Source organism: Arvicola amphibius, chromosome X, assembly GCF_903992535.2.
Source record: "Arvicola amphibius chromosome X, mArvAmp1.2, whole genome shotgun sequence".
NCBI classification, from domain to species: Eukaryota; Metazoa; Chordata; class Mammalia; order Rodentia; family Cricetidae; genus Arvicola; species Arvicola amphibius.
Window position 1 is genome coordinate 20,382,650 of NC_052065.1, and position 17,099 is coordinate 20,399,748.

General features: G+C 41.4%; 1 protein-coding gene across 1 annotated transcript; it reads right to left on the reverse strand.

Annotated features, from left to right (window-relative positions):
* Positions 1-397: 397 nt before the first annotated feature.
* LOC119804998 (spindlin-2-like) lies at positions 398-1,207 on the reverse strand. The gene has a single exon (XM_038316779.1). It carries the CDS (start codon positions 1,205-1,207, stop codon positions 398-400), a length of 810 nt encoding a protein of 269 aa, XP_038172707.1.
* Between the last annotated feature and the right edge of the window lie 15,892 nt (positions 1,208-17,099).

Here is a 17,099-nt window from a genome sequence, read left to right on the forward strand (position 1 = left end):
TGTCCCACCCCCAGGGAGCCTCTCTCTCACTCTGGCTCACCTCTACTTCTAGGCAGTCCCCTCCTCCACAGCCCAACTCCAGTTCCTTCTCCTTCTCCTTCTCCCTCCAGGACCAGACCAGCTAAGACCCATTCCATTTTTAGATGATACTAGCTCCCTTCTCTCACAGGCTGAATTGACAGCTGTTCCCTCCTTCCCTGCTCCACCCACCAAACACACCCAATGTTTTCCACAAGGCAAAGTGCTTACAGACAGCATGCTATACCCACAGAAATGTATATTCGTCCGGACAAACTTATGCCCACGGCGAGCTCCCAACATACTTAAAAGCAGAAGCCTCTGAACATCTACAAATGACAACTTTATTTTAACAGTTGTGGTGGCATAACTTTGCCAATTAGACATTTTCTTTCAAGTCATAGACATAGATATGAAAATCATCATCAAATTTGATAAGATACACCGATGGTAGTGCTTCTACTTTAGCAATAAACTTGCCCTCTCTTTTGCTGCCATCATCATTTGTATATTCAATATGCTTTCCTACCAGACCATCCGCAAATTTCAGGCCCACATCTAGTGGAGGAACCTCATTATGCACTGGCAGGATTCGGAGATCGCCCTCTTTATAATCATCCAGAAGCTCATACATGTATAAGACGGGATCATTTACATAGGTAATGTAAAAGAAGGTATTAAGTATAGGCGCTTTTGCCAGAACCATTCCCCTCCATCGATCTTTTGAGCCATGGTCACCGTCAAACATGTGCTCCACCACTTTGCCAATTATGGTATCATCAAGGTTGGGATCAGGGACTGGGGATGGTTTTACTCTATCAGAGAGCACTTTAAGAGACAATACTCTTTCATCTTGATAGAGTTCCAATCCATAGACGCAATCGATCCCATCGTATTTCACCAGATAGATGGAGGGATTTATGGCCACCTGATCCAGAACCGTTCCTCTCCAATAGGTGATGGGCCCATCCCCTTCCTTCCACTTGTGAGAAATTCTGCAGCCCACGATGTTCCTTTCAGCCAGGGATGAACATCGGCGACTCTGCCTCTTCTGCTTAGGTTTCTCCTTGGTCAAGGTTGCAGTTTCATTGGTGCAGTTGTCATGGTGCCCCTGTCCAGCAGCTGCAGCTGCGGGTTCCCCTTGGGCCTCAGTGGTACAGAAATACTGGGTGCTGGTGCCTGGGTCCATGGCTGCATTAGAGAAAAGGGAAGAGAAAGTTAGCTGAGGGTATAAATGTCCAACTTACTCAAACACACACCCCTTAATTAGATGCCTCCACTCCAGGAATCTGGTCCATAAATGGCACTCACCCAACCCCCAGGAGCCTGAGGGCAATGCTGGACACCTGGCTGGGTGCCTGCTGTTGTGCTGTGCTCTCCTGGCTTCCCTGGTGTTGTTGGGAAGGGCTGGAGAGCAGCAGTGGGGCAGAGGATGTGGAACAGGATACGGACCTCCGAAATGCTGGAACCAGTGACTCTTAAGCTCAACTGTCCCCGCCCTGTGCTTCGCCCCCCACATGGCCTGAGCAAACCTGTTTGGAAGCTGAGAGAAGCAAGGCAAAGCTCATCTCCTCCCTCCACCTTACCCTTCACCTCAGTGTCCTGACCATTCCTCCAGGAACTTGCTTTTTCTCCCCACTGATGCCCTCATGAAATTATTAGTGAACATGAATATCCCTTTGTTTTCACTGGAAAAACTTTGAAGGGGGAGGTGTGCTAGCCCATTAGACTGCCGTTTTGACCTAGTCTCTCCCTAATTTTTACTGACTTTCACTATCTTCCATTTGGGCGGGGTTTTCTCTTGTCATTTCCCCCCTCTTTTCTGCTTTAGTCTATGGAAAGGTAATCATGTTTACAGCTTGAGCGCTCTGTACATTTCTTGAAACTGACATGAAGTGATGGAGGAGTGTTTATGTGTTACTTTCATTATTAATAAAGAAAACTGCCTTGGCCCTTTAAGAGAAAATTAGGTAGGTGGAGTAGACAGAACAGAATTGTGGGAACAAGGAAGTAGAGTTGGGGAGACGCTTCAGGCATTCGCGATAGGAGTCTCCATGCTGCTCCTCTCCGAGATGGACGCAGGTTAAGATCTCTCCTGGTAAGGCACACCTCATGGTGCTACCCAGATTACTAAATATGGGTTAAAGGAAGATGTGAGAATTAACCAATAAGAGGCTGAAACTATGGGCCAGGCAGTGTTTAAAAGAATACAGTTTCCGTGTAATTATTTCGGGTGTAAAGTTAGCCGGCAGCCGGGTGGCAGGACGCAGCCCCGCCGCTTCACACTACAGATTGGCGCTCCAACGTGGTGACTAAATCCACTTAAAAACCTTGCCCGCTTGGGATCGGAAAGAAATTACTCTGAGACCATGCCAATGGCTCACTGCTCCCTGCCTGCACCTGGGCAGATGGCGGAATCAGGCTTAGGCAAGCGGGACAGCGTTTGCGGATTCCTGCCGCCATAGAGAGAGAGGTGTTTTCAGTCTGCGCAGTGCTCTGCGCATCTGATTTGGCTGTAACTTGGATTAAAAGAGTTTCTGTGCTGCACGCTCAGTATCAAAATTAAACTGCTGAGTGCAGCTCCAATGTGGACTGCTGTGTACTGAGGCAGTATCGGCTTTGGCTCTGCTCCGCCATGCTGAACTGTACTGATCTCAGGCAGGATCTATCGTAATTACCACAATAACAGCGCAGTTAAGGTTTAGACTTGGCTGTAAACAGGCAGTACCGTATTACCTATAAGTGGCGCAACTTAAGTTTTTAAGAAGTGCTTAACCTTTTAAGAAATGCTCCTGGATAGTAAAAAATTACAGATTCACAATAGAAAAGATTCAGACATAGAAGGCCTTTAAATGGCTCACGTAGGCTTAAAAGAGAGAAAAAGAAAATATAGAGAATAAAGTTAATGCCTTAAAAAAAAAGGTTAAAGTCTTTAAAGAGACAGAGTACAGATAGTTATAGATTAAAAGAAGTAAAGTGATAGAGTAAAAATAAGCCACGTAAAAATGGAAAATTCACAGAGAGTCTGGATTATGTATTTTGTTGTGTTTTCTTTGATTTTTTTGACTGTAAAGGAGCTAAATACAGAGAGACATTTCATTATATGGGCTGCCAGTCTAGACCAAAATGGACATCTTAATGGTATGACTTCAGGATTTGGATTTAAGAACATGATGCTTTGGAAAAGAGTTTCTTCTTTTGTTTTCACAGAGGACGAGACTCTGTGGATTGCTTCTATCCCAATATGGTATGATAGACCACGCCCTCCTGAAAGGTTGCTGTGAACATCTTCAAAAAATTACTTCACTCAACTGCCAACTGAGAGGAACCTAGCACACAGGTTATACCATGAAAGACCTAAATAACAACGCCCCCATTCAGCAGGAAGCAGTTTGGAGAGAAAAAACTGCGCCCATTTTCCCAAATATTGCTTATAAATGTTCTTTTACATTTAAAGGGGGAGATGATATAGATATGAATTTGCATTGGTATAGATTTTAAGGTCAATTTTGTTATATGTATATGTATTTCTGATCTTGATTAAGCTATTGTGATTGTAGTTCATTTTAAAAACTGTAATGTATAATTAGGAAATATAGGTTGTTAATGGATAATCATTGATAATAGTTAAGCTTGTAGTCATGTTATTAGATGTTCTAGATATGTAGAGATATATTTCAGTTAGATAGACATTCTTCATATCTTTCAAAGACTGCAGAATATGGCATTTAATGTTTTAATAACTTAGGGTTTTTCATGACAATGAGACACGTCTGCTCCTGGCAGCACCAATCTACTTCGAGAGGAAGATGGGCATCGAAGAGGCTACTTATGGAGTTTGTTAGCCATTTGGGCGAGAAACTGCTCTTGCCTGGACTGTTGCATAAACTGGACACAAGGAACCCACAGAAAGAGGACTGCTGAACTTGCCTAAAGGTGAGATGACTTTTGGGGTTCCTGATTCATGAAAGAGTCTGCGAGACGTTCTGCAGGACACAGCAGAAAGTGACTGAACTGTCTTTGGAATTTTTCTGCTTCATGGAAATGTCTGCTGGATACTGTGGGCCTGAAGGCTGAAGATGGATGCCCCAACGGTACAGAGGAAGTTTGGGTGACTGTCCAGGCAGCGAGTTGTCTCTGTCATTTCTAGAGTTTTATAAGTTACTTATTTCTTGTTTACTTAGGTAGTCTTATATCCTTCTGGAGTCTTTGATGGAGTTGAAGAATGGTTCAATAGTTATAGTTTTCCTTAGTTATGATAAAAGATAAAATAGATTTAAATATTGTAACTGTAATTCTTGCTTGATAACTGTTTTGTTACATGTAATTTTACTATGTTAAAGTTAAAGCCTTTCTTTTTTGTTTAAACAGAAAAAGGGGAAATGATGGAGGAGTGTTTATGTGTTACTTTCATTATTAATAAAGAAAACTGCCTTGGCCCTTTAAGAGAAAATTAGGTAGGTGGAGTAGACAGAACAGAATTGTGGGAACAAGGAAGTAGAGTTGGGGAGACGCTTCAGGCATTCGCGATAGGAGTCTCCATGCTGCTCCTCTCCGAGATGGACGCAGGTTAAGATCTCTCCTGGTAAGGCACACCTCATGGTGCTACCCAGATTACTAAATATGGGTTAAAGGAAGATGTGAGAATTAACCAATAAGAGGCTGAAACTATGGGCCAGGCAGTGTTTAAAAGAATACAGTTTCCGTGTAATTATTTCGGGTGTAAAGTTAGCCGGCAGCCGGGTGGCAGGACGCAGCCCCGCCGCTTCACACTACAATGAAGGACATGATTTCTATTCTATCTTTCAGTTCACGGCCTCACAGCAAAATATTATTTCCTTTTCCTATTGGTGCTTTCTAGGGACATTGCATATTTTTAATATTAGTTTTTCTTTTTTCTTTAATATACAATTATTTCTTCACCGATGTGTCAAATTTGATTTTGCAATCATCTGTTGCTTTATTGTAATCTCTACTTTTGAAAGAATAGTTCCACAGTAACTGGTAATAAAATTTATTCATCAGAAGGTATATCTTTGTTGAATATGTTAAGATCTTAGGAGAAAAAATAACCAATTTCTAATCTGTGAATTAAGACTTGGTCTCTTTAACAAATATGGGAGTAATAATTTAATTTTTTTTCTTCTTGATTTTTTGAGGTAGGGTTTCTCTGTGTAACACTCCTGTCTGTCTTGAAACTCGCTCTGTAGACCAGGCTGGCCTTGAACTCACTGAAATACAGCTGCCCCCGCCTCCCAAATGCTGGGATTAAGGGAATGCACCACCACCACCTGCATCTGGCCTAATATTTTTGTTTTGTTTTTTCTGTTTTTGCTTGTTTGTTTCCATTTTGTTTTTGAGACAGGGTTTCTCTGTAGCTTTGGAGCCTGTCCTGGAACTAGCTTGTGAGAGTAGAATCTAAGAAAACCACAGAGGTCCTGGCTCAGTCCTGCTCCCTCAGAGGTCCCAGACTCACACCCAGAATCACAGAATTACTGGCTCAGGCCTAGTTCCTCAGAGTTCCCAGACTTTTCCCCGACCCACAAGGGTCCTGGCTCAGGTCTACTCCCTGGAAGGTCCCCGATTCATGCCCGAACCCACAGTAGTCTCTGACTCTGAGCCACTCTCTCAGCAGTTGCTCCCCTGTACCTGCACCTGTAGATTTTTTTTGTCTCACGTCTGCTCTGGCCCAGGTGGCTGGCTCAGTCGTGCTCTTCCAGAATTCTCTGCCTCAGTTAGAGTTACCTATTATGAGTAGAGGAGAGGAATAAACTAAGTGATAGAAGCTGGAAAGGCAGTTTGGGGAGACTCACACATGCTTAGAAAGTGCTCTACACATTGAGCTATACACTCAGCCCGTATTCCTGAGAATTTAAGACATAATGTATGGAATCTATTTTACATTTACCTTCAGAGTCTTAGGCATATTATTCACATTCTTTGATAATGTAATAAAAGCTCATAAAAGAAGTTATTAAGTTTTCTACTGCTCCCTTTCCTGCCGAGGACTGGGACCAGTATAAAATACATATATGATCAGTATAAATGGGAAATAACCTAAACAAAAGCATCCTTAACCTTCTACTATAATTTAATTCATGTAGTTGCAGGCAGGTGGAAGAGGAAAGACTTGGAGTAGACACATTTTGATCTGAAGAGTGTTTTAGTTTTGCCCAAGCTTTAGCTAAACATTACACAAAAGTTAAAGTGACAGAGTAGTGTAACTCCTGATAAGGTGATCAAAAGCACAGGCATGAGAAAAAGCCTTGGCTGAGTGCCACCCAGCACCCACCATTAAGGAGGCCTCCAAGTGGAATGTAGATATTCATTAAAAGTATGTATCACACAAGAGATCTCTGAGTCCTCCACTGCAGTTTCTTCTGAAACTGTAATGCACTGGCTGTCTTGGATGGGACAACTTTACTAATGCCTCTTCCAAACAAAGAATTTATGATAGATCTGGAAAATTTGCACAAACAATTTTGGCTTAAAACTGAACTCTTCAACTTCATTCTTTGATTTCTGAAGGCATGAATAAAAACAGTAAGCTGCCCTCATTGTAGACTCTAAAGAACCAGATTTCTGAAAGGCTGCCTGAAGATACAAAAACTGATTTCAGGCTGAAGACAGAACATCCTTGCCTGGAAGACTAAACGTGGCCATGAACACTAACTAACAAGTGTTATGCCAAGGAAAGAGGTTCTAGAACTCATCTACATTTATGTTAGGAGACTAAAAGACCTGTAAGCATCTAATAACTCCATACTGTGCCAGTTTTGTTGACACAGTACCTGAAAAGATGTTAGAAAATTGTAAAGACTACACCTTAGTAGGCCAATGGTATTCAAATGCTATTGAATTATTCAACTATACTTGGGGCAAGGTCTTATTAGGGTTATTATTGTTGTGACCAAAGGCCATGAAAAAGATCAACTTGGGGTGGAAATGATTTATTTCATCTCACATGCCTCATGTCACAGTCCACCACTGAGAAAATCAGGGTAGGAACCTAGCGGCAGGAGCTGATGTAGAAGCCATGGAGGGTGATATTTATTGACTTATTTCTAGGGGATTGCTGTGGTGGTTTGAAAAAAAATGGCCCCTAAAGGGAATGGCACTATTAGGAGGTGTGGCTTTATTGGAGGTAGTGTGTTACTGTGAGGCCGGTTTTAGGTCTCTTTTTCTCAAGCTTCCCTCAGTGAGATGGTTAGTGGATTTCCTGTTGCCTCTGAGTCAAGATGTAGAACTCTCAGCTCCAGCACCACATCTGCCTGCATGCTCCCCTTCATAATGTAATGAACCTCTGAACTATAAATAAATGACCTCAATTAAGTGTTTTCATTTATAAGGGTTGCCATGGTCATGTTATTTCTTCAGAGCAATGTAACCCCTATCTAAGACAATTGCTCAGCCTACCTTCTTATACAACTCAAGATCACCTGCCCATGGATAGCACCACCTGTAGTGGGTTAGGCCCTTCCACATCAATCATCAAGCAAGAAAATGCCCCCACAGTCTTGCCAACATGTCAATCTGATGGAGGCATTTTCTCAGTTAAGCTTCCGTTTTCTAGGATAATCCTAACCTGTGTTAAATTGACATAAAACCTAGACAGGACAGTATGCAAAAGTAATGAGAATTTGCCTTGTTTTATATTCCCCATCTTAAGTAGTGCAGCATGCATGCTCAACAACAGGGGATGATTTGAATATTTAGAGGTATCTTACCTTGTTCCATATATGCATGCTACACTAGAAGAAGGCAAGGAAAGCCATTCGGTAAAAGAAATAGCACAACAAATGTGTCCACACAGTATTAACTGTTTTGGAGACAATGTCCAAAATTGATTCGAACCAACTATAAGCCCTTTCTAATGGCAGAGATCCTGAGCGAAATAAAGACTCTGATTAGAGCAAGAGCAAGTAGAAGGTAAGAGGATTCTTCAGATATCCCAAAGTCAGGTCCCACACATCTTTTCTTAAATATTTCAATCGCTCTTTGCCATGGTTAATTTTGATCAGTTCTGGGATCAACTGTGAGACACACTTTGTCAGGAACCAGCCTTGACAAAAATACCTCTTGCCAGGGTAGAGGTGTGGGGATTTAGAAATATAATAAAGATTATGAAGACATGAATGAAAGTAATAAAATGGAGAAACATAGAATAGTATCAGGAGGGAATTCTGGAGCGTACTGAAAATCTCTTTTGTTTAATGTCCAACTGCTTAAAATACCCCTGACCCCAACAGGTAGGAGAAAGACAAAAGACTGTATTAACACCATACAAGTAAATGAACATACCGAATGAACGTGGCAGGCCGTGTCCACAGTTAAATATCCTGTTGTTAGGACCGAACAAGTCCCACTCATACCCTAGAGACCAAAACATTCTATAGGCATTCTCTGGGTGGAATCCCAAGTTATCCCTTAAAGGGACCTGGAACTTAGTTGGAGTCTTAGAATTATATCTGAGGTAGGAACAGATCTGCTTCCCTCTTCCTGGATAACAAGTTCTGGTTATTAGCCACACCTGTTGACAATACCTTTTAGAAAGCATAACTCTCTGATATACCTCTATGTGGGACCTTGTAGAAACAAAATAACCTTGAAGGAATAGAGTTAGGTTCAACTCTCTGACCTTTGGTCCAGGTGGAAATTGGCTTACATTTTCGGGCCCCCACAACACTTCATAATATTTTGGAGAAAAATCAACTGAGCTGGGGATAATCTGCCAGGACGTGGGTAATTCCTCTTAGCTGCAGTGCATGTATATAAAAAAAAAAGTCTGAAAGAAATTTGGTGCTCCTTCTGTCTGCATACCTTCAATTCCTGCTAATGAGTATATCTACTCCGAGGCTCCCAAAGCCTCTGCTGATACCATTCTTTGTTGCCATTAGAACCCAGTTTCTTCAGACATTTATCATGTACTGTGGACCAGAAGACCTTAACAAATCCTCTAGGTTTCCAGCATTAGAATGGGAATGCTGTGGTATCTAACTCCATGAATCAAAAAGCTACCAGGCTCTTATCCTCTCTGGTATGCAGATAGCCATTGTTGAACTAACCAGTCTATATTGTGTAAACCAATCTAAGACAACCCCTTTATGACATTCTATATTATCAGTTCAGTTCCTCTAGAGAAATGGTTCTCAACCTGTAGGACATGGATCCCTGTGCAAACCTCTATCTCCAAAAATACAATATGATTCGTAACAGAAGCAAAATTACAATTATGAAGTAGCAAGGAAAATAAATTTATTTTGGGGTGTAGCACAAATAATTAAATCCCAGAGACGGATCAACCTGTAGTTCAGAAATGCAAAGCAACCAATCCACTAGAGAGCTCTTACCTCTATAAAATATCCAGAAGGAAATGCTGGAACAGTTAGTTCCTCATGTTGTGCTGACTCTTTAATGGTCTGTCCTGTTCCTTTAAGAAACAAGCCCCACCCACTCCTTTCCCCATCTGCTGAGGCAAGCAGTTCTTCCTTCAGCTTCCAGCCTGAGTTCCTTTCTTTCCATTTCTCTTTTAAAGGGGCAGTTTCTGCCTCTCTCACTTCTCCCCGCTCCTCCCTTTCCCCTCCTCTCTCTCCCTCTTCTTTCCCTCTCTCTCTCCCCCCCTCTCTGCTTTTCTCTCTCTCTGCCTCTCTCTATTTCTTCTCCCTTGTTTCCTTACCCCCATTCCCTTTCCCCTCAACAATCCACTAAATAAATACCCACTTTCTCTGCATGGTGTGCCTAATAGGTCTCTGTCTCTCTTCTGCCACACAGCTCCCTTACTGGGACTGACTACTTTCATGCCCACCTTGGTCTCATGTCTGCTGTCTACTGCCACTACTCAGGAACCTGCGCTGTTTTATTTTACCATAACAGAAAGAGTGAGTTCCTGTCTCATGACACTTTATATTCCTCTCTAGTGCTGAGACTAAAGGTGTGTATCACCATCACCAGACTGCTATGTCTACTAGTGTGGCATCTGGCAATAAGGTGTGTGCCATCACTACCTGACTTGTAAGACTGGCTAATGTGGCTGCTTTGCTTTCTGATCTTCAGGAAAGCTTTATTAAAACACAAGTGAAATATCACTACAGTTTGGGGACACTGTTATGGCAAAAAATAAGATGGTGCCATTACCAAAGGGGCCTGCAGTCCATGATGGGCAGTGAGTCCCAAGCAGGGTGAGAGACAGTAATGGATAGGCACAAGCCATGTAGAGTTGGATTTTTAATGGGTTATAGAATGGAAGAGAAAAGGGGAGAAGGGGGAAAGAGAAGAGATAGAGACAGAGAAACACAGAGAGAAAGGGAACCAAAGAGAAAAAGAGAGGATGAGGGGGAAGGAGAGAAGGGTGAAGTACTGGGAAGAGAGACAGAAACTGTCTTTTCAGAAGAGAGATGGAAAAGGAAAGACTTGCAGGCTGGAAGCTGAAGGAAGATCCACTTGCCTCAGCAGACAAGGGAGGGACTGGGTGGGGCGTATCTCTTAAAGGGACAGGACAGACCATTACAGTCACCACAATGTGAGGAACTAACTATTCCAGCATTGGGAAGGTTGAGAACCACTGCCACAGAGAATTCTGATAAACCCTTTTTATTTGGTAATGGTGAGTTGACAATCACATAGATATTTTTCAAATACTATATTGAAATTCAGTTGTAATAATGCATAGAATTAAGATTTTTAAATATTTATTTATTCATTGTGTGTTTGAATATTTTATCTGCATGTATATTTGTTTGCCACATGTATGTCTGGTCCTTGTAGAGGTCGGAAGAGGGCATCAGAAGCCCTAGAACTGGAGTTACAGTTGATTGTGAGCCACCATGTGGGTGTTGGGAATTGAACCTTGGTCCTCTGCAAGAGCAACCAGTGCTCTTAGTCACTGAACCATCACTCCGCCCCAGAATTTAGATTTTTTTTAAAGTCAGTGCGACTGAATTACAACAAGAGAAATTGTCACTTATGTATTTATTGGCTAAGTAATTATATGTTTGTATGTGGACTCAGGTGATGTGTGACATATCTATGAGTTTGTCAAAATTAAGGCAGGGAGAACTACATGAGAAAGTAAATAAACGAATGAGAAAATACGAAAGTTGTTCAGGTAGAAGCTCCACACAGCTGCACTTGTCCCTTTCTAGATGCAGTCCCTGAGAAAACTGGCTAAAGATCATCTCCTCCCCTTGAGATGCTCAAGACCATGCCTATAGGCTATTTAAGCGAAGGTCCCCTGACCTGCCATGTGGTTTCCCCCTTGTTTTTCCTCTTCCCCTGAAATCACCTGGGAATGCTCTGCTAAGCTTAAACCTGGACTTTAATTCAACTTGATTAGTTCATTATATTCACAGAGTTACCCACTACCAGGCTCCTGGGGGATATTTTTACTAATCAGAAGTTAAATATGTTACTCAGTGGAAAACCAACCAGAAAGGGTTGATCTTCTTTTCTTTCTTTTCCATTTCACATGACTGATGATGCTCATATCTTGACATTTGAAGTATGCCCCTTCATCAGTTATGGTGTGGGTAGTATGCAATTAGTCTAATTAGTGGAGTAAAATAGGATTTATATCTTCTTCTGAGTCAATAAAAAATTCTCCTATATACACATATCTGATGTGGGATTCCCCTATGTATGCTGTGAATATGATTGGTTAATTAATAAAGAAGACTGGCTTGACCTGATAGGGTAGAGTAGAGATAGGCAGGGAAAGTAAACTGAATGCTGGGAGAAAGGAGGCAGAGTCAGAGAGATGCCATGTGTCCCTGTTGCAGACACCAGAATTTTACCCAGTAAGCCACGGCCTTGTGGCAATACACAGATTAATGGATATGGGTTAAATTAATATGTAACAGCTAGACAATAAGAAATTAGAGCTAATGGGACAAGAAATGATTTAATTAATACAGTTTCTGTGTGGTTATTTTGGGTCTGAGCTGCCAGGCAGCCAGAAAACAAGTGACCTCTTACTACAAATTGGCATCCAAATGACCAACCAAAATTCACTTAAATCCTGAGGGTTAGAGAAGGAACTGTAGGCATAAAAGAAGAGTTAAGCACAACTTAATGACATGGCTCCTTTAAGATGTGTTTTCCAGATTCAACCATAGCAGAAAAAACGTTGCCTGGTGACTTCCTGGGCTGTACTGCCAGCACAAACTCTGACTCTTTCAGGAGACCTAGCATTTAAATGGGGATTGTGAGCAGCTTTGAACCAACTGCTTAATGGCTCTACATAAATCTGCTGCATATTTGAACAGGGGTGGTTGTGCAGCTTGCAGAGACATGGAACATGCCTCCATCATGCTTGACTGGGCAGAACCAAAAGACAAAGCATCCTTAGCATTTATCATGCCACAGCTTAGCTTTTTAAAAGTGCTTACCATTTTAAAAAGCAGTCTTGGTAAGAAAATAATTACAGATACACAATAAAGACAGATTAAGATTTTAAAATACCTCTAAATGGATCACAGTGTGTTTAAAAATTATGAACAACAATAAGCTACTTTAAAGCTATAATATGTGAATGAAATTCTTTAAGGAATCTCAAGACAATAAAGTTTATTTTTTGAGACAGAGTCTCACATTGTAGCTCAGGATGACCTAGACTTTCGAGTTCCAGAATGGCCTTGTTGAACTTATGGCAATTCTCCTGCTTCAGCCTCACAAGTGCTAGAAATATTTTTAAGGGCAAAATGATAGTGTTTCTGTCTGAAAGCACAGTGATTTGCTGTTCTATGATGAAATAATAACAATAGTGAATGACAAATTTGAGCATTATAGAAAACTGTAAATAATCATGAAAAGGAATGAAAATAGGCACTAAAATTTTCAAAGGCTGTAACATAAAGAGTGGGCTGCATCCCGCCTCCAGGCTGGTTTTCACCCAATCCAGCTAGCTGCTTGTCATCCTGGCCACCGGGCTAGCATATACCTGAAATAATCACAAGGAGAACTGTGTTAATTAAATCACTGCCTGGACCATTAGTACTAGCCTCTTCTTGGCTAACTCTCACATTAGCAAATCAACCATTTATCATCATCTATTTTGCCACTTGACTGTGGCTTACCAGGGTGAGTCTAACCAGTGTTCGTCTCTGGAAGAAGAAGCATGATGTCTGTCACACTTCCCTTTTTCCCAGAATTCTGTTCTGTTTACTCCACCCACTTAAGGGCTGCCCTATCAGAAGACCAAAACAGCTACTTTATTCAACTCATGAAAACAACACATAAAAAAAAGATCCTCCTACACCATTTCCCATTTTCTTTTTAAACAGAAAAGAAAGGCCTTAACATAGTAACAGGTATCAAGTAAGAATTACAGTTAAGCTAGCCAGGTGGCGGGACACAGCCTGCTCCTCATTACAACAAAGAGGGATATAAAGAAGGCAGAGTCAGAGATAGCTGCCATGGAGCCAGCCACCAGGTCAGACATGCTGAATCTTTCCTGGTAAGCCATTACCTCATGATGACATACAGATTATTAGAAATGGGTTGAATCAAGATGTGAGAGTTAGCCAATAAAAGGCTAGAGATAATGGGTCAGGCAGTGTTTAAATGAATACAATTTCCACGTGGTTATTTTGGGGGTTAAACTATCCAGGTGGCCAGGAGCCAGGAGGCAGGACATGGTCCGTTTGTCTTACAACAGAGACAAGCAGGACCAAACATGTTACAGAGTGGTGCCCAACATGGTAAACAAACTCCACATAAAACCTGGGAGGACTTTAAAAGGAATTCTAGACACAAATATAGAGTTTAACACAACTGGTGGTATGCCATAGCTCTTTAAGAGAAAATTTCCTGATTCAGCAGCCATAACAAAAAAAAAAAGCTGTACGGTTTTAATAGGCTGCTTCCTGGGCCCTGCTGCAGGTGCAAATTCTGGCTATGGAGCCTTTCTGGGCCTGGGTGTTTGTGTGCCCACTTGGGATCAGGAGGAAAGTAGCTGAGACCATGCCTGTGGCTCAGCTCTTCCTGCCTGGGCAGATGGTGGAATCAGGCTTGGGCAGGTGGGAGAGCATGGCAGATTCCTGTCACCATACACAGAGATGTTTCCAGGCTGTGCACTGCTCTGCATAGCAAATTTGGCTATAACTCAGATTTTAAAAGTTTATGCACTGAATGCTCAGTCTAAGAATTAAAGTGTTGAGTGTGACTCCTGCCTGGGGGCCCCAGAGCTAGCAAAAATGTTATGTCCACCATTTGAAATTGGAGAGAGGTGGAGCCAACATCCAGAGCAGCTGCAACCAAGCTGCTTAGCATTTTAAATGCTCTTCAAGACAGTAGAGATTAAAGACAATGCAATAGGACAGATTCAGATATAAAAGACCTCTAAATGGATAAAAGTATAAGATAAAGTACTTAGGTTTAAAAGAGAGAAGAAAAAGAGTATAGAGAGGCATAACATAAAGTTAATGCCTTAAAAAGTGTAAAGTTTTTAAAGAGACAGAGTACAGATAGTTATAGATTAAAAGAAATAAAGAAAAATAAGCCATGTAAAGCTGGAAAATTCACAGAGAGCCTGGATTCTGTATATTATTGTGATTTCTTTGAATTTAGAGACTTTTCATTGTGTGGGCTGCTAAGCTGATCCAGCATGGATATTATACAGGTATCTTCACTTCTTCCTTTCCAATTCGAATCCCCTTGATCTCCTTATGCTGTCTTATTGCTATTGCTAGAACTTCAGGCACTGTATTGAAGAGGTATGGAGAGAGTGGACAGCCTTGTCGTGTTCCTGATTTTAGTGGAATGGCTTTAAGTTTCTCTCCATTTAATGTGATATTAGCTGTCGGCTTGTTGTATATTGCTTTTATTATATTTAGGAATGAACCTTGTATCCCTAATCTCTCCAAGAACTTTATCATAAAGGGTGTTGAATTTTGTCAAATGCTTTTTCAGCATCTAATGAAATGATCATACGTTTTCTTTTCCTTCAGTTTATTTATACGATGGATAACATTGGTAGATTTTTGTATGTTGAACCAGCCCTGCCTCTCTGGGATGAAGCCTACTTGAGCATAATGTATGATTTTTGGTGTGTTCCTGGATTTGGTTCGCCAGCATTTTATTGAGAATTATTGCATCAATGTTCATGAGTGAGATTGGTCTGTAATTCTCTTTCTTGGCTGAATCTTTGTGTAGTTTTGGTATCAGGGTAACTATAGCTTCATAAAAGGAGTTTGGCAATGACTCTTCTGTTTCTATTTTGTGAAACACATTAAGGAGTATAGCTATCAGCTCTACTTGGAAGTTCTGGTAGAATTCTGTATTGAAACCATCTGGTCCAGGGCTCTTTTTGGTAGGGAGGATTCTGATGACAGCTTCTAATTCCTTGCAACTTACAGGTCTATTTAAATTGTTCACCTAATCTTGATTTAAAAGTGTTCATTTCTTTCACATTTTCCAATTTTGTGGCATACAGACTTTTGTAGTAAGATCTAATGATTCTCTGAATTTCCTCTGTGTCTGTTGTTATGTCCCCCTTTTCATTTCTGATCTTGTTAATTTGCATGTTCTCTCTCTGCTGTTTGATTAGTTTGGCTAGGGGTTTGTAAATCTTGTTGATTTTCTCCAGGAACCAGACCCCCCAAAAAGAATATGGTATGTACTCACTCATAAGTGGATTCTAGCCATAAATAAAGGACACTGAGCCTATAATTCTTGATCCTAGAGAAGCTAAATAAGAAGGTGAGCCCAAAGAAAAACATATAGTTATCTTCCTGGATACTGGAAGTAGACAAGATTGTCAGGCAAAATTTGGGAGCATGGGGTGGGGCTGGAGTGGTGGTAAGGGGAGATAGGGAGAAAGAAGGGACAAGGGGAAGATTGGGAGAGCTTGGGAGAATGGGATGGTTGAGATGGAGGAAGGGTGGAAATGGGAGCAGGGAAGTAGATATTTTAAATAAGGGAGCCATTTTAGGGTTGGCAAGAGACTTGACTCTAGAGGGGTTCCCAGGTATCCAAGGAGATGTCCCCAGCTTGCTCCTTGGGCAGCAGAGGAGAGGGTGCCTAAACTGGCATTATCCCATAGTCACACTGATGAATATCTTGCATATAACCATAGAACCTTCATCTGGTGATGGATGGAGATAGAGACAGAGACCCACATTGGAGCACTGGACTGAGCTCCTAAGGTCCAAATGAAGAGCAGAAGGAGGGAGAACATGAGCAAGGAAGTCAGGACCGTGAGGGGTGCGTCCACCCACGGAGATGGTGGGACTGATCTAATGGAAGCTTACCAAGGCCAGCTGGACTAGGACTGATGGAGCATGTGATTAAACTGGACTCTGAATGTGGCTGACAATGAGGGCTGACTGAGAATCCCAGGACAATGACACTGGGTTTTGGTTCTACTGCATGGACTGGCTTTGTGGGAGCCTAGTCTGTTTGGATACTTACCTTCCTAGACCTGGATGGAGGGGGGGACCTTGGACTTCCCACAGGGCACAGAACCCTGACAGCTCATAGGACTGGAGAGGGATGGGGAGGGGAGTGGGGGGAAGAGAAATAGGAGGAAGGGAGGAGGTGGAAAATTTTAATAAATAAATAAAAATAAATAAAATATGTGTCTTGACTTCAGAATTTGGATCTAAGGATATGATGCTTTAGAAAAGAGGCTCTTCTTTTGTTTTCACAGAGGATGAGACCCTGCGGATTGCTTCTAGACCAATATGGTATGATAGACTACGCCGTCTTGAAAGATTGGTGTAAACACCCTGAAAAACTTACTTTGCTCAACTGCCAACTGAAAGAAACCTAGCATACAGGATACCTCATGAAAGATCTGATTAGCCATACCCCCATACAACAGGAAGAAGTTTGGAGATAAATAACTACATGCATAGTCCCAAATATTGTTTATAAATGTTCTTTGACATTTAAAGGGAGATATGATATAGATATGGATAATTTGCATTGGTGTGAATTTTGCTTTCAGGATATAAATTTAATGTTAATTTTGGTATATGTATTTCTGATCTTGATTAAGGTATTGTGATTGTGTAGCTCATTTAAAAATATAATGTATAATTAGGAAATATAGGTTGTTAATGGATAACCTATAATAATCAAGCTTG

Bases quoted from the DNA above. Each gene is read 5' to 3' on its own strand.
- LOC119804998 (XM_038316779.1), bottom strand. From the start codon at position 1,207: ATGGACCCAGGCACCAGCACCCAGTATTTCTGTACCACTGAGGCCCAA.